The 22,569-nt window shown below is 42.8% G+C and overlaps 1 protein-coding gene across 3 annotated transcripts in view; it reads right to left on the reverse strand.

Annotated features, from left to right (window-relative positions):
* gtpbp8 (GTP binding protein 8) overlaps positions 1-22,569 on the reverse strand; it is a 55,004-nt gene that overhangs the window by 15,628 nt on the left and 16,807 nt on the right. For 2 of the 3 annotated variants that reach the window (XR_011595871.1, XM_070893867.1), the window contains exons 4-6: positions 19,301-19,399; positions 13,935-14,065; positions 7,649-7,748 (exon numbers count right to left, since the gene is read on the reverse strand). Coding sequence is in view for 2 of the 3 variants with exons in the window: in XM_070893867.1 (XP_070749968.1) it covers positions 7,649-7,748; positions 13,935-14,065; positions 19,301-19,399 (330 nt within the window). In the remaining variant the exon portion in view is untranslated. The remainder of the gene's footprint in view (positions 1-7,648; positions 7,749-13,934; positions 14,066-19,300; positions 19,400-22,569) is intronic. The other variant, XM_070893868.1, reaches the window with a different exon arrangement.

The following is a 22,569-nucleotide window of genomic DNA, read 5'->3' on the forward strand; positions in this document are numbered from 1 at the left end:
AAATATTCCTGGATATAGGGTTTTCAGGAACAATAGGAAAGGAAAGATAGGAGGTGGTGTGTCAGTATTGGTTAAAGAGAATGTTACAGTGCTGGAGTGAGAGAGAGAGAGAGAGAGAGAGAGAGAGAGAGAGAGAGAGAGAGAGAGGATGTCCTGGAAGTGTCAAGGACAGAATCTATTTGGCTAGAGTTAAGAAATAATATAGGTGCCATTACGCTACTAATAGGCCACCAACTAGTGGGAAAAGTATGGGGGAGCAAATTTAGAGAGAAATTACAGAGAAAGATGCAAGAATTATAGTGATAATGGGTGACTTCAATTGTTCTAATATAGACTGGGATAATAATAGTGTAAAGGGGGAAGAATTTCTGAAGTATGTTCAGGAGAACTTTCTTGATCACTATGTTTCCAGCCAAATGAGGAAGGAGGCATTGCTGGATCTGGTTCTGGGGAATGAGGTAGGTGAAGTGGAGCAAGTGTCATAGTATCATAAAGTTTATATTAACTACAAGAAAAGACAGAGACAAAACTAGAATAAAAAACACTTAATTGGAGGAAGACAAATTTCAGTCGGATGAGAATGGATCTGGCCCGGGTAAATTGTAATCAAAGGTTTGCAGACAAAACTAGTGGAACGATGGGCTGCCTTTAGAAGAAATAGATCGGGTATAGTCAAGGTACATTTCCATGAGAAGGAAAGGTAGTGTGAGTAAAGTCAGAGCTCCCTGGATGACGAAAGAGATAGAGAGTAAGATGAAGCAGAAAATGAGCACATATGACAGATGTCAGGTCAAGAATACATCCGAGATTCAGGCTGAATATAGAAAGTTCAGAGGAGAAGCGAAAAAGAAAATAAGGGCAAAAAGAAGGTCTGAGAATAGATTGGCAGCCAACATAAAAGGTAATCCAAATGTCTTCTACGGGCATATAAATAGTAAATGGGTAGTAAGAGGAGGGGTGGGGCTGATTAGCGACCAAAAAGGAGAGCTACACACGGAAGCAGAGGGTATGGCTGAAATACTAAATGAGTACTTTACATCCATCTTCACCAAGGAAGAAGATGCTGCCACAAACATAATAAAAGGAGGAGGTAGAGGAGATACTGGATGAGATAAGAATTGATAAAGACAAGGTACTAGAAAGGGTGGCTGTAATTAAAGTAGATAAGTCACCAGGACCGGATGGGGATGCGTCCTTGGACGCTGAGGGAAGGGAAGGAAGAAATCGCAGAGGTACTAGCTATAATCTTCCAATCCTCCTTAGAAATGGGGGTGGTGCCAGAGACTGGAGAATTTCAAATGTTACACCCTTGTTCACAAAAGGGTGTAAAGATAAACCTAGCAACTATAGGCCGGTCAGTTTAACATCAGTAGTGGGGAAGCTTTTAGAAACAATAATCAGGGACAAAATTATCAGTCACTTGGACAAGTGTGGATTAATTAAGAAAAGCCAGCATGGATTTGTTGAAGGCAAATCATGTTTAACCATGAGTTTTTTGATGAGGTAAGAGAGAGAGTTGATGAGGGCAATGCGGTTGAGGTGGTGTACATAGATTTACAAAAGGCATTGACAAAGTGCCTTATAATAGGCTTGCCAACAAAGTTGAAGCCCATGGAATAAAAGTTGGATAAAAGTGGCAGCATGGATAAGAAATTGGTTAAGTGATGGGAAACAGACAGTAGTGGTGAATGGTTGTTTTTCGGACTGGAGGAATGCAATGGTGTTCCCCAGGGGTCAGTAGTAGGACCACTGCTTTTCTTGATATATAGTAATGACTTGGATGTGGGTGTACAGGGCACAATTTCTAAATCTGCAGACGAGATAAAACTTGGAAGTATGGTGAATAGTGAGGAGGATAGTGATAGACTTCAAGAGGACATAAACAGGCTGGTGGAATGACTGGACACGTGGCAGATGAAATTTAACGCAGAAAAGTGTGAAGTGATACATTTTGGTAGAATGAGGAGAGGAAATATAAACTAAAGAATACAATCCTAAAGGGGGTGCATGAGTAGAGAGACCTGGGGGTATATGTGCACAAATCGCTGAAGGTGACAGGACAGGTTGAGAAAGCAGTTAAAAAAGCTTTCGGGATCCTGGGTTTTATGAATCGAGGTATAAAGTACAAAAGCATGGAAATTATCATGAACCTTTATAAGATACTGGTGCGGCCTCAACTGGAGTAATGTGTCCACACCGCAAGAAGAATGTGAAGGCCTTAGAGAGGGTGCAGAAAAGATTTACGAGAATGATTCCAGGGATGAGGAGAGGGATGAGGAACTTCAGTTACGGGGACAGACTGGAGAAGCTGGGGTTGTTCTCCTTAGAGCATAGAAGATTGAGAGGGTATTTGATAGAGATGTTCAAAAGCATGACAGGTCTGGACAGAGTAGATGGAGAGAAACTGTTCCCATTGGCAGAAGGGTCAAGAACCAGAGGACACAGTTTAAGGTGATTGGCAAAAGAATCAAAGGCGACATAAGAAAACATTTCTTTACACAGCGAGTAGTTAAGATCTGGAATAGAGTGCCCGAAAGGGTGGTGGAGGAAGACTCAGTGACTGCTTTCAAAAGGGAGTTGGTAAAACATCTGAAAGAAAAAAAAATTACAGGGCTACAGGGAAAGGGTGAGAAGTGGTACTTGCTGAGGTGCTCTTGCAGAGAGCAAGCACAGGCTCAACAGGCCAAATGGCCTTCTTCTGCGCTAGCAGAGTCAGAACCTTTAAAAGGGCCCAATTCAGAATAACTTATTTAAACAGTTAGCATTGAACGGAATTCAAGGACAGGTTACAAATGACTCACTGAGTATGGCAGAAATATTAAATAAGTACTTTGCATCAGTATTCACCCTTGAAGATGATGCTCAAATATTAGAATTTAATATTAGTTTTACTATTAGTAACATTAACATAGATAACCAAATTTTTAGAAAGAATTAAGAACTTAAAAATGGATAGAGCAGCAGGGCTGGATGATATCCACCCGAGGCTCCTCCGGGAGATGGGACATGTGCTATGTGAGCCCCTGACCTGTATTTTTAATAGCTCACTGCACTCTGGAATGGTTCCTACAGATTGGAAGGAGGCTAATGTAGTCCCCATTTTTAAAAAAGGTGACAAGGCAGACCTGGGTAACTATAGGCCCATCAGCTTAACATCAGTAATAGAGAAGATGCTTGAATCATAAGGGATGCAATATGTGAATACTCAGATAGGGAGGGACATATTCAGGACACCCAACATGTCTTCACAAAAAAAAGGTCATGTCTCGCAAATCTAATTGTATTTTTTGAAGAAGTTACAAAGTTGGTGGATGATCGAAGCCCAGTAGACACTGTCTACTTAGATTTCCAAAAAGCTTTTGACAAAGAACTGCACAAGTGACTTCTCTATAAGATCGGAGCCTCTGGTATTAGTGGAAATATATTGAGCACGATACAGAACTGGCTAGCAGGACGCAGGTAAAGAGTAGTTATAGATGAATTTGGATCTATTTGGAGACTGGTCACCAGTGATGTCCCGCAGGGATCAGAGTTGGGACCGTCGCTTTTTACTATTTTTATTAATGATATGGATTTAGGGGTCGGTGGCACAATTTGAAAATTTGCAGATGATACCAAGATCTGTGCGAGTGCTAGAACTATAGAAGAGGCTCGTCTGATTCAGGCAGAACTTAATGTGTTAGGAGATTGGGCTCATGACTGGAAAATGATGTATAACTGAGATAAGTGCAGTGTTATGCATATGGGCAGGGCAAATGTTCAACATTCATACACCCTCCAGGGAAAGGCATTAAAGATGGTGGAGATAGAAAAGGATTTGGACATTCTAGTGCATACATCCTTAAAGGCACACGAGCAATGCCATGCAGCAATAGCTAGAGCAAATAGGGTGTTGGAGTTTATCCATAGGACAATTGAGTATAAGATGAGGCGTACTGTTTTGTCCTTGTACAAGATCTTAGTTCAGGCTACACTTGGGATACTGTGTTCAGCTTTGGTCTCCTCACTTGATAGGTGATATTGAGGCTCTGGAAAGGGTGCAGAAGAGGGCCACTAGACTAATTCCAAGTCTAAAACATCTTAGTTATCAAGGGCCCAGGTTTGCCCCCCGCCCCAATTTTGTAGAATAAAAACCGCGCCGAAAACTGACCTTGTTATTCTCCCCGCTCCTGGAACATTGCAGGCCCTTGGCCTGGCGCAGCACAAGTTGTGGGGGGCAGAGCTAGGGCAGTGCTGGATCAACACAGCTGGCAGGGGGGTGGGGCTAGGGCCCAGCGTGTTTGAGAGTGCCGGCAGCGTTGCGCATGTGTGTTGGAGCGTGCGCCCATGCGCAATGGGTCAGTAACATTGGCAATCAGCCATATTTAAAGGTAAAGCGTGCTCAGTGATTTTTGGGTGCCTGAAGGAGTGGAAAGCCTTCTCATTGATTTTTGGTGCCCGAAGGAATGTGTAAAGTATAAGGAGGGAGCTGTGAGCTGAGTAGTTGTGTGACTGACCGAGTCTGATCTCAGGATATAGGAGCTGAGGATATAATGACCGGGTCACATTGGGTAGGGTGACCCGGGGCAAAAGTCAGTGGGACCCTGGGCTGCAAGGGTTAATTCTCGACAGGTGAGAGTGTGAATATACAGGGCTCTATCCCAGCTGGGCTCGGGGTCCGGAGGCAGCAATGAAAGTGATGCGGCAATGGTTAGTATTTAGCGAGGTTAGTGCGATGGGTGTCTGTGGGCCGAGGAAGCCAGTGACTGATTGGATTAGAGTATGTGAGACGCACAGACACTAGCCTGGGTCAGCGGGCCGAGGTGATGAGGCGGCTGTGTAGATCGTGGAGCTGATCTTGAAGCAGCACAATACGGTGAACCTTCCCCTCACCGACAGCGAAAAGCACCGTCACTTTGCCCACACACACTGCGTTGGCCCTCTGCTTCTCCTTGGCCTTCGTAAAGGCTGGAGACGGGAATATGGCAAAATGGGAGGGAACCCATGCCCCAGCTCGCTGTACAGACACTCGGTCCACTTCATTCTTGATGCGATCGACGCTGTCGCTGAGCTGCCGGAGTCTGGCCGTCTGTTCCAGGAGTTGAGCCGCCGGACTGCCTCTTCCCTCTGTGGGCGCAGAACCTGGGGCTTGGTGCGAGATGTCCACCACTCTGACCCGAGCACTGATCTGCTGGAGGTTTTCCAGTAACTGGCTGGTCTTCCTGCTCAGAGCTCCAATCGCCACGTCCTCCGCCTTCCCCCCCTTGGTCACCGACAGCTTCGGGACATGGATGGGGGAGAGCCGCCAACTCAGCCCGCATTCGGGCAGCCTTTAGTTGGTTGTTCTCAATCTTGAGTTGTTTGACAGAGCGTCGGAGAGCCTCGATGTGCTGCAGCAGTAACGGCGAATCCCTGATCTGTACCAGGCCGGAACCCCCCGAAACTTGCACTGAACCCAGCCCTCCGGCGATACCGGTCATTATGGAAGCGATGCCTAACTCCGGCGACCCTCTCAGCCCCTCAATCGTATGTTTTGATTGGCTGCTGAGACGCTGGCTCGGAGATCTCTCCTGCTACTTGTTGCGAGCCTCTCGCCCCTAGTCCTGGCCGAAGGGCTTGCCGGTGTGTGCTGCAGTCGGTGAGGTAGGACTTTTTATTTTTTAGTAATTGATTTATTTTTAAGCTTTTTTAATGTTGTTGTGAAGGTGTTTAGTGCTTTGCAAAATCCTCTCACTCCTCCCCCCACCATCTCTGGCTACCTGCACTGATTTCTTAATTCATCGCAAGGTTTTTCTGAGCGGACACAAGTGGCCTCATACGCTGACTTAAATTAGTTTAGAGTAACCTTTAGCTGGCTAAACTTGTTTAAATGGCCAAGACAGGCATAAGTGGCTGGTAATGCCTCCTTTTGAAAAAAAACTAAACTTAAAAAACCTAACTAACTCACTTACACTGGAGCAAATTAAATGGGGAGAATTATGATTTTTAAGTTACTCAAAAAAAATCTAGTTGCTCCAAAAAAAAAAGAGCAACTCCTGGGGAAACTTGGGCCCCAAGATAGGGTAAAAGAGTTGGGACTCTTTACTTTAGAGCAACATAGACTTAAAGTGGGATATGATGGAAGTTTATAAGATAATGAAGGGAATAGACAGTGTTCCAGTTGACCATTTATTTAAATTAAATAGGTTAGATAGCAAGAGATGGTTCTTTTCACAGAGAATAGTAGACCTCTGGAACAAGCTGCCCTAATGTGGTGGATGTAGACTTGCTGAATTCCTTCAAACAAAAGCTGGATTTGCTTCTGGCTACGGCAGAGATTAACTCTTATAGAAGGTAGGTACTGCAGGGAATTTAATGGCAGAGTGATCTCCTGAACTAGTTTTGATTGCCGAGATGGGTCGGAGAGGAATTTTCCAGATGTTTTACCCCCAAATTGGCCTGGGTTGTTTATCTGTTTTTTTTGCCTCTCCCAGGAGATCACATGGTTTCGGGTGGGGTGGAGTGTATATGTTGTGATACACAAGGTATCGCAATTGTGTGGAACAGGCTCGATGGACCAGATGGTCTTCACCTGTCCGTCATTGTTCAAATAAGGAACTAGATAATGCACTGGGATTAAGCCATTTTCAGTCTTATTTTGATTTAAAAACAACATATTTTTTGCTTGTGGTCTAATGAGTATTTTTATAGCTTTAAATATTATTTTTATAGCTTTAAATACTTTTCCGATCACTGAAAGCTTTAAATTCAGGATTTTATTACATCTTGCAATAACTAAAGATGTACGGGTTCAATTTTCCTGACTTTTGCACCTGGGGACACCCATTCCCCAGCTGGAAAAAAGGGGATGGAGACCCATTACATCAGGTCTCCTCCCTTTGTTGCCCATGGATTTCCAGGGCTGCCTCGAGGAGCAGAGCCAGACCTGCACCTACATGAGGCGCAGGCTCATCATTGTGGTTTAATTGAGTGGGGGAGGAGAGTTCTGTCTCTTGATTCTGTTTCCTGGAATAATGATTGTGGCATGCCCATGGCGTGTCAAGATGCAGGGGCATCCCCTTGGGTCGAGCATGCTTATGGCATGCCCTTGGACCATGAGAATAGCCCAAGACATACACACGGGTGCACTGCTCATATCCAGCGCTGGGGCAGGGTGGCCAGCTGTATGAATACATGTGATGTGTGGATACGGTGTCTCAAACACAGCCACGTGGCTACATGTTTAACTGAGTTGAACACTAATGGTATCTCACCAAACCAGCAGTGAATCTCCATCTCATTTACTTCTCAAGGAAGGGATAGCCACTAGCGAGAACATCAGTCTGGATTGGATTTGCGTTCCAAGGTGAAAGGACAGTCTGATAATTCACTGTGACGTCCAACTGAGTAACATTTACAGCTAATTGCCACGCAGACCAAATTCACTGGAATGGAATCAAGAATGGGGGTTCAGAAATGGAAGAAGTTTCCCAGAGGGTCGAATTACAGAGGAAAAGTCAACCTGCAGCACTTGTACTCAACTAGCAGCCATTTCAAGCATTGGCAGAGTTCTAGTAATGGACCAGCTGCATGTTCTTGTAGTAAGGGAATGCTATGTGGAAAAAGTCCAAAGGAGACAGGGGTATGAAAAACAATTAAAAAAATTAGACAACTGGACTTTATTACTTACTACATATGGGATACCAAACTCCTCACACATCTCAATTGCTATTTGGTCTGCTACTTGGATTCCTATTGAACCATCCAACAGCAAAAATGTTCTCTTTAAGCTATGAAAGAAACAAATGATCAATTCAATTTTTCACATCTTAATAACTTTTTTTGAAAAAAACATGTTCATTAAGGGAGGGAATGTCAGTGGAACAGTTTTTCCACTTTTATCCAAAAGCAAAATACTGCGGAGGCTAGAAATTTGAAATAAAAACAGAAAATGCTGGAAATACTCAGCAGGTCAGGCAGCATCTGTGGAGAGAGTTAAACAGAGTTAACGTTTCAGGTCGATGACCTTTTGTTAGAACCTGAAAAGGTTAAGATGTAGTTTATGTGGAGATTGGGGATGGTATCAAACAGTAGTAGTGAGGTTGGGGACAGCATCAAACAAGAAATTAGGGATGCATGCAATAAAGGTACAGCAGTTATCATGGGCGATTTTAATCTACATATAGATTAGGCTAAGCAAGCTGATAGCAGTGCAGTGGAGGACGATTTCCTGGAGTGTATTAGGGATGGCTTTCTAGACATATCGAGGAACCAACTAGAGAGCTGGCCATCCTAGACTGGGTGTTGTGTAATGAGAAGGGACTAATTAACAATCTTGTCGTGCGAGGCCCCCTGGGGAAGAGTGACCATAATAATGGTAGAATTCTTGATGAAGATGGAAAGTGATAGTGTTTATTCAGAGACGAGGGTCCTGAACTTAAGGAAAGGTAACTTCGGTGGTATGAGACGTGAATTGGCTAGAATAGACTGGCAAATGATACTTAAAGGGTTGACTGTGGATAGGCAATGGCAGACATTTATAGATTACATGGATGAACTTCAACAATTGTACATCCCTGTCTGGAGTAAAAATAAAAAAGGGGAAGGTAGCTCAACCATGGCTTACAAGGGAAATTAGGGATAGTGTTAAATCCAAGGAAGAGGCATATAAATTGGCCAGAAAAAGCAGCAAACCTGAGGACTGGGAGAAATTTAGAATTCAGCAGTGGAGGACAAAGGGTCTAATTAGGAGGGGGAAAATAAAGTATGAGAGGAAGCTTGCAGGGAACATAAAAACTGACTGCAAAAGCTTCTATAGATATGTGAAGAGAAAAAGATTAGTGAAGATAAACGTAGGTCCTTTGCAGTTACAATCAGGTGAATTTATAATGGGGAACAAAGAAATGGCAGACCAACTGAACAAATACTTTGGATCTGTCTTCACTAAGGAAGACACAAATAACCTTCCGGAAATACTAGGGGTTCGACGGTCGAGCGAAAAGGAGGAACTGAAGGAAATCCTTATTAGTCAGGAAATTGTGTTCGGGAAATTGATGGGATTGAAGGCTGATAAATCCCCAGAGCCTGATAGGCTGCGTCCCAGAGTACTTAAGGAAGTGGCCCTAGAAATAGTGGATGCATTGGTGATCATTTTCCAACATTCTATTGACTCTGGATCAGTTCCTATGGACTGGAGGGTAGCTAATGTAACACCACTTTTTAAAAAAAGGAGGGAGAGAGAAAACAGAGAATTATAGACCGGTTAGCCTGACATCGGTGGTAGGGAAAATGTTGGAATCAATTATTAAAGATGCAGTAGCAGTGCATTTGGAAAGCGGCGACAGGATCAGTCCAAGTCAGCATGGATTTATGAAAGAGAAATCATGCTTGACAAATCTTCTAAAATTTTTTAAGGATGTAACAAATAGAGTGGACAAGGGAGAATCAGTGGATGTGGTGTATTTGGACTTTCATAAGGCTTTTGACAAGGTCCCACACAAGAGATTAGTGTGCAAAATTAAAGCACATGGTATTGACATGGATAGAGAACTGGTTGGCAGACAGGAAGCAGAGAGTCGAAATAAACGGATCCTTTTCAGAATGGCAGGCAGTAACCAGTGGGGTGCCGCAGGGTTCAGTGCTGGGACCCCAGCTATTTACAATATACATCAATGATTTAGATGAAGGAATTGAATGCAATATCTCCAAGTTTGCAGATGACACTAAGCTGGGTGGCAATGAGAGCTATGAGGAGGATGCTAAGAGGCTGCAGGGTGACTTGGACAGGTTAGGTGAGTGGGCAAATGCATGGCAGATGCGGTAAAATGTGGATAAATGTGAGGTTATCCACTTTGGTTCCAAAAACAGGAAGACAGAATAGTATCTGAATGGTGACAGATTAGGAAAAGGAGAGGTGCAACGAGACCTGGGTGTCATGGTACATCAGTCATTGAAGTTTGGCATGCAGGGACAGCAGCGGTGAAGAAGGTAAATGGCATGTTGGCCTTCATAGCTCGAGGATTTGAGTAAAGGAGCAGGGAGGTCTTACTGCAGTTGTACAGAGCTTTGGTGAGGCTACACCTGGAATATTGTGTTCAGTTTGGTCTCCTGATGAGGAAGGACGTTCTTGCTATTTCCGGAGTACAGTGAAGGTTCACCAGACTAATTCCCGGGATGGCAGGACTGACATATGAGGAGACACTGGATCAACTGGGCTTGTATCCACTGGCGTTTAGAAGAATAAATCATAGAATCATATAAAATTCTGACGGGATTGGACAGATTAGAGGCAGGAAGAATGTTCCCCTTGTCGGAGAGTTCCAGAACCAGGGGTCACAATCTAAGAATAAGGAATAAGCCATTTAGGACCGAGATGAGGAGAAACTTCTTCACTCAGAGAGTGGTTAACCTGTGGAATTCTCTACCACAGGAAGTTGTTGAGGCCAGTTCGTTAGATATATTCAAAAGGAAGCTAGATATGGCCCTTACGGCCAAAGGAATCAAGGGGTATGGAGAGAAAGCAGGAAAGGGGTACTGAGGTTGAATAATCAGCCATGATCTTATTGAATGGCGATGCAGGCTCGAAGGGCCGAATGGCCTGCTCCTGCACCTAACTTCTATGTTTCTATGTTTCTATGTTTCTATGATGTAGCTTTCCATTTTGGTCACCGGGTGTCAGCAGCAAGCACTTTCATATCAGAGTTATATGAACAGTAAAACGAACAAGAACACAAGATGATGAAGGCCATTCAACCCAACTTAATTTATCCAGCCAGAGAGATCTTACCCATCCCCCCACCCATTGTAGCAACTAACTGTTTCTTAAATGATTCCAGGGTTTTTGCCTCCACCACTCTATCGGGACATTTATTCCACATGTTGATCACTGTGAAAAAATTCAGTATTTCCTACTCTTCAATCAATTTATTATCCACTAGGTGTCTTAGCTCAATAGCAGCACTCTCACCTGAGCCAGGAGGTCATGGGTTCAAGCTCCACTCAAGGGCTTGAGCATGTACTTCAGTGCAGTACTGAGGAAGTGCCGCATGCTTGGATATACCGTCTTTTGGATGAGACATTAAACTATGCTTCTTATAGTTCACGGAAGATGTAAAATTGATCTTCAGACAGAGAGAACATGACCTTGCATAGAAAAGTTTTTAAAAAAGTCACTAAAATGGTTCGTCTTCTGCCTCTGTCTCACTAGACACAAATCTGCTCCTTCAGATTGCCCTATGGCACAATTCGAAGCAGTGCAGGGGAGTTCCCCAGTGCACTTGCAAATACTTATCCCTCAACCAACAGCATTAAAACAGATTATCTGGCCATTTATCTCAGTGCTGTTTTGTGGGACCTTGCTGTGCACAAATTGTTGCTGCATTTCCCTCCATTATAACAGTAACTACATTTTAAAGTAATCACTGAACGTGAAATACACTCTTAAATGCAAGTATTTTTTCTTTCTTTCCTTCACAGGGTGTAGCCTGAATCCACACAGCTTTGAATTTAAGAAATAGCCTTTCATGTGGAACCTTCTGAAAAGCCTTATGGAAGTCAATGTACACCACAGTTCACTTGGGTTGTCACTTTCTCAAAATAAATTAAGGTGGTTATTCAAGCGGGATCTCCAACTTCGTGAAATGACTCTATTCCATTCTCCCAGTTTCTCCATCGCATCTTTTCCCCTCCACTCTGATTGACAGGGTGCATCCCATTTCCTGTACTTCTTCCCTTCCCCACCTTCCCAGAAACACAATAGGGTTCCCCTGGTCCTCAACTTACATCCACCAGCCTCCACATTTAACAGATTATCCTCCACCATCTCCAGCTTGATGCGACCACCAAACACATCTTCCCCCTCCCGTTTCAGCATTCCGAAGGGACCATGCCCTCTTTGCCACCCTGATCCACTCTTCAATCACCCCCAACACCCATTCCCCTTCCCACGGCACCTTCCCTAGCAAGCGCAGGAGATGCAACATCTGCCATTTCACCTCCTCCCTTTCCACTGTCCAGGGCCCAAGCACTCCTTTCAGGTAAAACAGTGATTTACTTGTACTTCTTTCAACTTAATATACTGTATACACTGATCATGATGCAGTCTCCTCTACATTGGGAAGACCAAATGCAGATTGGGTAATTGCTTTGCTGAACACCTCCATTCAAATCGGCAATTGTGACCGAGCTTCCAGCTGCATGCCACTTTAATTCTCCCTCCCATTCTGACCTCTTTATCCTTGGCCTCCTACACTGTTCCAATGAAGCTCAACGGAAGCTTGAGGAACAGCACCATGGGCTCAATATTCCTCTTTGCCGATTTTTGCCGCCCAGGAGGATTACAGCTGATTTTCTGGTGCCCGATTGCGCCGGAAAAAAAAATTGCAACTTTCGGCAAGTAAAATTGAATTTTGCCGCTGTGGTACCCGAAGTTAAGTCTGCGGGTGGAGCTTCAAGCGTGCCCCAAAACGTCTGAGCAGGCGCTGGAAAAAAATCATCACTTTTTCCACATGACCACGCATCCACAGTAAACTTCCTGGTCTAGATCAAGAGCTTGTGAACCTGGTCTCCGCATGCGCAACACTAGGCTCTGTCTCTATGGAGACGCGACGCACAGTGATTTATGGCACTTTAACGATAACTTTGGGTGAAATGTGTAAGTTTGTTGCTGTGCACAAAACTGTAGTGCCATCTCCGATGCTCACCGGGCTCGAGGCACAGATCGGCAGGATCACTCCCTCGGCCGGAGAGAAACACAGGAGATCGGCGCTCAGCTTGGAAAAAAGCCCGGTGGTGGGGGGGGGGGGCGGAATTCAAGCGACGAGCTCCTGTGCTGGTGTCCGGTCGAGGGAGCGATCTTGCCACTGGCTGGCCAGCACTACTCGGACACGTGCCTGGAGCTCCATGAGCAGAGGTGGAGTGGAATCACAATTTGCCTTCTCACATTCTAAACATTATGTGGAAAGAATTACATTTCTAACATTCTGTGAGAAAAATTAACTTTCCGAGTTATTTTCAGAGTTCCCTCTGCAAAAATTATCATGAGTTTGTGTTTTAAATTGACTTCATCCCTCGCTCCAAAAACTCAAATACGCTCAGCGCCGATTTTCTTGTTAACCTAGGGTTTTCTGATCCGTACTTAAGGCCACTCTGCGCCATCCTTAAAAAAAAAATCGGTGTTGGCAAAAATCGCTTAAATGGCCAAAAAGGGCGCAGAAATCAGTTTTCACCCAGACCAGTGCCAAAAAATCCGGCGCTGACAGTCGCTGCCGGCATACAAACTTTGAGGAAAGTTGCAAATTCACGTTTGCTCAAAAAAATCAACGGACGCCAAAATAACGACGCCCAATGGTGGCGAAAATTGAGCCCATAATCTTTCAATTAAGCACTTAAGTCTTTACAGGACTCAACACTGAGTTCAACACTTTAGATCATAGCCACCGCTCCCATTTTCTCGGACAGCAAGTGCTGGTAATAGTTCCGCTGTAACCATTTACACCTCCTCTCCACCCACATTTTGTTTTTACTTGTCCCATTCCCATCCCCTTTGCCTTGCACTATCATCCCTTTTGTCAGTTAATCACTCCAGCGTTCCACACTATCATAGACCTTCCCTTTTGTTCTTTTCTCCCCTCACCCCTTTCCCTTGCTCAGTACTGGTTTATAAAATCACTCTTTTATTCCAGTTCTGATGAAAAATTATGTTTCTTTCTCCTTAGATTCTGCCTGACTTACTGTTTCCAGCATTTTGCATTTTTATTTCAAGGAATAAAGAAATCGGTATAACATTTGAACATTATAAACACATCTGATTAATTTGCACAAAGTACATGACTCCTAAGGAATATATTATAACAAGGGTTCATCTGCATATTTACTTGGAACATTGCTCACAGTTTACAATTAAATGAAATATTTAACAATTACACAAAATTTAGAGGAAAAGAAAATGGGTAAATTGGAGACCATGTGGCACTTACTTCTGTCTTGCTTGGAGATAGATCTCTACCATTTCCACAAAATCAGATGGTGCTCTGTATCCATAACCAGGCATGTCCACTACAGTAAAAGCTTTACCTACTTTAAAGAAATTCATCTTCTTTGTATGTCCCTAAAATAGGATAACATGAAGATAGGTTAACTCATGAATCAATGAAAGCCTCATTACTGCAATGATACATTACTTGGTGCTTGAGTTCACTGAGTTTTTCTTACAATTTACAAACATAGTCTAGAATCAGCTACTTAAGAAACATGGGGCCAGAATTTGCAGTCGATATAACAGCATACTCCGTCATACTGCCTTTGAAATGGACAGCAAGTTTGGGATTTACGCATACGCTTGCGCTAAATCCTGAATTTGCGATCTTCAAGTTCAGACCTGACAAATGATCCCCACCGACAGGAAAATCCAAATGCTGATTCAGAGTTGGCTAATTGCCCACCAATTATGCTTGAAAATCTTAAGGCTGATGCAAAAAAGCGCAGGGCACATTTCTACAGCATTAGGGGATACCTCCTGATAAATGCAAGTAATTTTAAATAGAAATGGAAGCACTTTAAGATTTTGTCCATGAAAAGTATTTATTGTCCGTGAACAGGTCAGAGGAAGCGGTTGCTACATTGAGGGTTTTATTTTTTTTGCATCTACGTGGAGCACAAGCTTCAAAAATCCGTACAGAAAGTTGGCAAAAGGAAAAAAAACAAAGAGTCAGTACTAGGGCCTTCCGGGATTTAACGTGCATAAACATCTATGTTATAAATAATGAGAGGCCATTTCTGTTTGCCGATTGGAGCAACGACCCACCTGATCCCAGGTACGCTTCAGCACACGGCACACCCCTGGAATCCGTGAGCCACTACACTGGCCTCTACTACGCAGCATCTGCCAGCAAGTCCTCGAAGGAGGGTCCCCATCAGGCAAGTGCGCATTTCGTTCATATGCCGGCAATGTAATCCGTAGTTACGCTGCCGACTGCAAAATTCAGGCCATGATGTTTTTAAACATTATTGTTCTTCTACAAACCTATCGTGGTGTTGTTCTCAATACCAAAAACAAAACTCACTTCCAGCTCCCAGAAACAATGGGAAGTCATATATTAATAATTGTTACACCAAATTACAAGTTAACTTGTAGATAAATTTGGACTTTGGATAACTGATCACAAAGTACTTAGAGGCATGTGTCACAGGAAATGAACTGAAACCCACCATCAGTGGAAATGAAAGAAAGTCACTGGCCAGAATTTGCTGTAGTGGGACATGTTGTAGCGTGCCCCATGAGTTGGATTGTTTTCTTCACCCTTCAACTCAAAAAATTTGTGAGCTGCAAATTGCTGGAAGCGCGAATTGATAACATTGAGTGAGGTCAACGATCTTGGTGAATGACAGGACAAACAGTCCATCTCCTTAGCCAATGAAATTTAAGGATAGAGAAAGAAACAGAGGAATGACTGAGAAGGAAACAGGGTGAATTAGAGTCAACTTAAATACAGAAAGAGAAAGAAAGGGAGGGAAAGAAAGATTGGACTAAGAGAAAAGAGACAAAAAGGAAAAGAAAGAAAAAAATTAACACACTTTAAATTTAAAAAACCTTTAGGAATAATTTGCTACTTGCAGAGCGAGACTCCACAGTTTCAATTATTCCTTTTCTGGGCCTGTAAGGTTGAGTGGCATTGCAGGAACATAAATCTCGTCATTAAAAGTGTTGTTACGCTGTTAAATATCAGCTCTAACTTTCTGCAACAAGTTTAATTTGCTTTTATGCCCCAAATCCAGCAATTGCTTGAAACTCATGGAGAAATTGGTGGCGAGATCCCATTTTTGTGAGGCTAACGGTGGTGCGGCACAAATCATCCAGCAATGTGTGGTGATTTGCAACTCGGGGCGTATCTCTTCCTCGACACAAATTGCTTGATTTTTTTTTTTAGAAACGCTCTAATAATAGCGTGTGCCGTTCACTTGCCTTTATTTCCCAACAAATTCTAGGCCATTAAAATTGACAATGACTTATAGAAACCATTAAACGACTGTACAGATTATCACTAAACAAAAAAAATCAGGGAAAATAAATGTCCTTTTGGTAGATGTGTTGGTGCAGCACATTGAACAATAAAGCATGGTGTCACAGAGTGATAGGAAGCAGGTTCTATCCACATTCAATCAAAATGACAAACCAAAAAATTTGCTTTTGGCTGGGGAGGCACAAAACAGAGGCGAGGCACAGTCCGACTGGGATATGTGGGAGGAAACGGAACTCAGAGTGACACTAGCGGAGATCTATAGAAAGGAGAATGAATCTAAATACCCTGAAGGGATTCTTGCCTTCAAGATCAATAGAAAGAGGAATGAATCTAAATACCCTGGAGAGATTCTTGCCTTCAAGATCAATAGAAAGAGAAATGAATCTAAAAAGCCTGGAGAGATTCTTGCCTTCAAAACAAAAAACCATTCCAAAGACATCTGTATGCACACACGCATATAGACACACATGTATGTACGTACAAACACACACACGTACATACGTATCTACACACATATGTCTTGTTTTAAGGGCAACTGCAAAGAATATTTCTGCATGCATTGCTCCAGACAAAGGCCCGGATTTTATGGGGCATAATACGGCATATGGGTGTACACCATTGTAAGAGTCCCACAAGTTCGCATGAGCGAAAACCCGGAACTTGCAATCTGTTAAGTTTCTCCTTGATAGATCATCCGCATGCGCTGGAAATTCATATCCGTTGGCGCAGAGTTGGGTTTTTGCCCAACTACTGCCCAGCAAATACCCACCAAACCCTTATGCCTGGTAAAAGCAGGTTTAAGGCCTTCTTTTACCAGCGTATGGGTTTAAATAAATGTTAAAAAAAAAAATTTTTATAAATGATTTAAATATTCACTTACATTTAAAATTAGTTTAGGTCAATTTTTTTCCCAGTTGAAAATGTTTACGTTTATTTTTCAAAATATTTAATTTTTATTTTAAATGTTTAATTGATGGTATTGAATGGTATTTTAATTAATTTTGAACCTGTGATTTATTATTTTTATTTCAGATTTGTGAAATGTTATTTATTAGGTGATTTCTATTATGCTTATGGGGATTCTGCATGTAAATGGAATCCCCGTAAGCTTAATAGGAATCCCTCTTTGTCATTGGTTGGCCTGGCCCACGTGATCCCAGCGACACTTACGAACTGCGTGCACCCCTGGGATGCGTGGGCCTTCACGCAGGCCTATGCCTGCAGGCCCAGGACTGCAAGAGTCTGAAGCTCTTAAGGCAGATAAGTGCGGAGTTTTCTTGCGGTTCAGAGACGTATGCGGGTGGCAAGCCTCCGACTGCAATTTCCAGGCCAAGAGCTGTTCCATAACTGAGCCATCACTGCTGCCTGGTTATGAGGAAACACAAATATGAAGACAGACTCAAACAATTGAAGTTATTTTCTTAGAATAGAGTAGTGATTTTATTGGTGTGTTTAAAATTATGAAGGAATGCGACAGAATCGACAGAAACAGATTATTTACAGTGATAGACGAGACTAGAGAGTGAGGGGACATAGATGTAAGATTACATGCAAGAGATTTAGGACAGAAAGCAGGAGAATGTTTTAAACCTATTTTTAAGAATAGGTAAAATAGGTGATTGAAGGAAAGGGAAATAATGTGGGCACAGAGTGAACACATGGGATTAGGACTACTGATCATTTGGAGGATAAAACACCAAGATGGATTGAGTGGGCTGAACGACCCATTTCTTTGATATAATGTCTCTGTAATTCTTAGACTGAGTTAGGAGGGCCACAAGATGTTTATACATAACCAGAATTTAAACACCATGAACAATATTAATGCTTCAGATTCAGCGATAACTGTGGGACACAATGTTTTTGCCAATTATTTTTCCATATTAGCATAACAATTATAAATAAAAAATAAGTTTCAAAAAAGAAAATGCAAACAATTTATACTTATATAGTATAATAATTATTACTTTAAAGTAATAAAACATTAAACATAAAGCAAAAATTAATTTGCAACAGATCACTCACTTTACTGTGAAGTTCAGTGTGACATGAGGTTATGATCATTACTCCATCAATTGTGGCATTCACATTTACCTTTCAAACCACACGTTATCCATGATGGTCAAGTTCTCTCTTGTGCAATTGTGTGTTGTGTGAAATACTGGGCAGAATACATCTCTACAAAGTAAAAATAAGCTAGAGCCTAAAGGGGAATCTTGACAATGTTTGTAGGTCAGTAATACAGCAAAAAAATTATTGGTTTTGAGAGAGTGGGTAAATTCAGAGAGCAAGAAACCTGATCCAATTTCATATACCTACAGTAGAGACTAGCTGTGACACCCTCAGTTGAAAAATGTTGGGTGAGGACCTGGCTAAGGGAGGGAATGCTAGGGTGTGGATATGTGGCAGGGGCTAATCAGGATGGCTGGAGAAAATCCAGGTTCATGTATAACTTGATAGTTACAAGTAATCATAAGAGTTCAGTAACATTTGTGGAGTAGAGAATGATGAGAGAGGTCAAGCTGTGTGTTGTCATACATAAAGAAGCTGACTCCATGCTTGCCGATGATGTTACTGATGGGTGATATATAGACAAAGAAAAGGGGGGGGGAAACACAGACAAAACTTTGGAGCACACTGGAGGTGACCATGCAGACTTGGGAGGAGAAGTCATTGCAGCAAATTTGCTTACTATATTTGAACGAGTCAAAGTGGTCAGTCACAAGTAGGGTTGTTGATAAATTTGACCAGGAGCCTCGGTGCTGTCGGCAGGACGGAATCCAGCCAGAAGAAATTCAAATGTTGGGAGAGGCAAGCACCGAGTTGGGAGACAACTCTGTATTCAAGGATCTTAGAGAAGAAGCGAGGTTAGGAAGTGGAAAGGAGGGGAAAGAGGGGTTGACAAAGTATTTTTGAAGAGGGGTGATGACAGCAGTACTAAAGAGAGAACAATGCCTGGGAGCTATCTCGAATGTTGCAGTACTGGGCAAAGAAATGTAGTTTGGGAGGGCATCATGTTAACAGGATGTGAATCTTCTGGAGAATGTGAGGTGGGAGGGAGGCGGAGGAAGAAGATGGGCGAATAGATACTGACTAATGTGGGATCAGGCTAAGATTAGCAGAAGCGGTATGGAATTGGGGAGGGGGAGAAGATGATGTCTGAAGCATCTAGGGTTATAGCTTAATTTTAGAGTCAAGAAATCATGAGTTCTTCACAGATGGTGTCAGTAAAGTATGGCATTTATACAGTTAGCACCCTTATTTGACTATCTGAGGTAAAATAAGTGTGCAATGCCCAAAGTCCATAATCGACAGATACTCACAGGACTTTTTGAAACTCTAACTTCAATACCAGGAGCCAGGGAAAACAAGGATTTTATCAACGAAGACTTTCCCACATTACTTCTGCCTATAAAACACACCTGGAAGGAAAAAAACTTTGTTCATGTCAAAAATATCAGAAATTGGAGAAGGTACAGGGTAGTGCAGGGCTTGAAACTTGTGGTTTCAATCTGCCTGCATGGAGGAGATAAACATCTCCATTCTATGATCCCCGCAGGGATCTGTGTTGGGACCTCAACTATTCATTGTATTTATTAACTACTTAAATGATGGGATAGAGAGCCACAAATCCAAGTTTGCCGATGACACCAAGATAGGTGGCATTGTAAGCAGAGTAGATGGAAGCACAAAATTACAAAAAGAGATATTAATAGATTAAGTCAATGGGCAATACTGTGGCAAATGGATTACAATATATGCAAGTGTGAGGTCCACTTTGGCCCTAAAAAGGATACATTAGAGTACTTTCTAAATGATGAAAAGCTAGAAACAGTGGAGGGCCAAAGAGACTTAAAGGTCCATGTATATAGATCATTAAAATGTCATGGACAGGTCCAAAAATAATCAAAAAATCTAATGGAATGTTGGCCTTTATACTAGAGGACTAGAATACAAGGGGTTACAAGTCATTCTACAATTATACAAAGCCCTGGTTAGAGCACACCTGGAGTACTGTGTTCAGTTCTGGCCACGACACCTTACGAGGGATACATTGGCCTTGGAGAGAGTGCAGCATAGATTTACTAGAATTATACCGAGGAGATATTCCTGGAATTTAGAAGATTAAGGAGTGATTTGATCAAATTTTTCAAGATATTAAGGGGAACTGATAGGGTAGAGAGAGAGAGAGAGAGAGAAACTATTTCTGCTGGTTGGGGAATCGAGGACTAGGACATGACCTAAAAATTAGAGCCAGGCCTTTCAGGAGTGAAGTTAGGAAACACTTCTCCATGCAAAGGGTGATAGAAGTTTGGAACTCTCTTCCACAAATGGCAGTTGATGCTGGGCCAATTGTTAATTTTAAATCTGAGAGTGATAGATTCCTGTTAACCAAAGGTATTAAAGCATATGGGGAAAAGGTGGATATATGGAGTTAGATCACAGATCAGCCATATTGAATGGCTGAACAAGCTCAAGGGGCTAAATGGCCTACTCATGTTCCTGTCAGGGAGGGAGAGAGAAAACAGGGAATTATAGACTGGTCAGCCTGACCTCAGTAGTGGGTAAAATGATGGAATCAATTATTAAGAATGTCATAGCAGTGCATCTGGAAAATGGTGACATGATAGGTCCAAGTCAGCATGGATTTGTGAAAGGGAAATCATGCTTGACAAATCTTCTGGAATTTTTTGAGGATGTTTCCAGTAAAGTGGACAAAGGAGAACCAGTTGATGTGGTATATTTGGACTTTCAGAAGGCTTTCGACAAGGTCCCACACAAGAGATTAATGTGCAAAGTTAAAGCACATGGGATTGGGGGTAGTGTGCTGACGTGGATTGAGAACTGGTTGTCAGACAGGAAGCAAAGAGTAGGAGTAAACGGGTACTTTTCAGAATGGCAGGCAGTGACTAGTGGGGTGCCGCAAGGCTCTGTGCTGGGGCCCCAGCTGTTTACATTGTACATTAATGATTTAGACGAGGGGATTAAATACAGTATCTCCAAATTTGCGGATGACACTAAGTTGGGTGGCAGTGTGAGCTGCGAGGAGGATGCTATGAGGCTGCAGAGTGACTTGGATAGGTTAGGTGAGTGGGCAAATGCATGGCAGATGAAGTATAATGTGGATAAATGTGAGGTTATCCACTTTGGTGGTAAAAACAGAGAGACAGACTATTATCTGAATGGTGACAGATTAGGAAAAGGGAAGGTGCAACGAGACCTGGGTGTCATGGTACATCAGTCATTGAAGGTTAGCATGCAGGTACAGCAGGCGGTTAAGAAAGCAAATGGCACGTTGGCCTTCATAGCGAGGGGATTTGAATACAGGGGCAGGGAGGTGTTGCTACAGTTGTACAGGGCCTTGGTGAGGCCACACCTGGAGTATTGTGTACAGTTTTGGTCTCCTAACTTGAGGAAGGACATTCTTGCTATTGAGGGAGTGCAGCGAAGGTTCACCAGACTGATTCCCGGGATGGCGGGACTGACCTATCAAGAAAGACTGGATCAACTGGGCTTGTATTCACTGGAGTTCAGAAGAATGAGAGGGGACCTCATAGAAACGTTTAAAATTCTGACGGGTTTAGACAGGTTAGATGCAGGAAGAATGTTCCCAATGTTGGGGAAGTCCAGAACCAGGGGTCACAGTCTGAGGATAAGGGGTAAGCCATTTAGGACCGAGATGAGGAGAAACTTCTTCACCCAGAGAGTGGTGAACCTGTGGAATTCTCTACCACAGAAAGTAGTTGAGGCCAATTCACTAAATATATTCAAAAGGGAGTTCGATGAAGTCCTTACTACTCGGGGGATCAAGGGTTATGGCGAAAAAGCAGGAAGGGGGTACTGAAGTTTCATGTTCAGCCATGAACTCATTGAATGGCGGTGCAGGCTAGAAGGGCTGAATGGCCTGCTCCTGCACCTATTTTCTATGTTTCTATCTATAAGCATTAGTCAAAATTAATCTAATCCCCAGTCAACATCGGTCCATAGCATAAAGCTATTCTCAGAGTTGATGCAGTTGGCATTAATTCAACTGCCAACAGAAACAAGATACAAGGAGGGAGGAGATTCAATTGGTAATTCCATGACCCTGCACTCCCAGTGGGAGCTACACTCAGGAAGCATAAGTGGGAGACTAGGTTACAATACAGCTGGAAGCATGGAACAGCAGAATTACCCCTTTTGGGTGAAGCTAATAACTATACAGAAAAGTTAGTGAAAAGTGGGGAAAAATTAGACAAAGGTTGCATACTCGAGGATAGATTCCACAACCTGCTGAATTTAGAACTGTACTTCAGTGCACTGCTGGCTTCTCAGCTTTGCTTTGTTGCTACTTTGGGTCCTATAGAAATCTGCTTTTTCCATGTCTCTGCTGGCTTCTGGGCTTTATTGTAACCTCCAGCTTTGTTGTTGTTTTCTACTAAGACTATTCTCTGCTGGACTGCTTCTATTCCAGCACCTGGCCTGCTTCTCCGACCATAGTTTTCTACTCCATGCTGGGATTTTACACCTTACCTTGAGCTAGCTCTGATTCATTAGTGCTGAGTCTTATGCTCTGGATTCTGCTCCCCTATTCCTGAATGATCTCTTCTTC

The sequence above is a fragment of the Pristiophorus japonicus genome, chromosome 11 (genome assembly GCF_044704955.1).
Source record: "Pristiophorus japonicus isolate sPriJap1 chromosome 11, sPriJap1.hap1, whole genome shotgun sequence".
Lineage (NCBI taxonomy): Eukaryota > Metazoa > Chordata > Chondrichthyes > Pristiophoridae > Pristiophorus > Pristiophorus japonicus.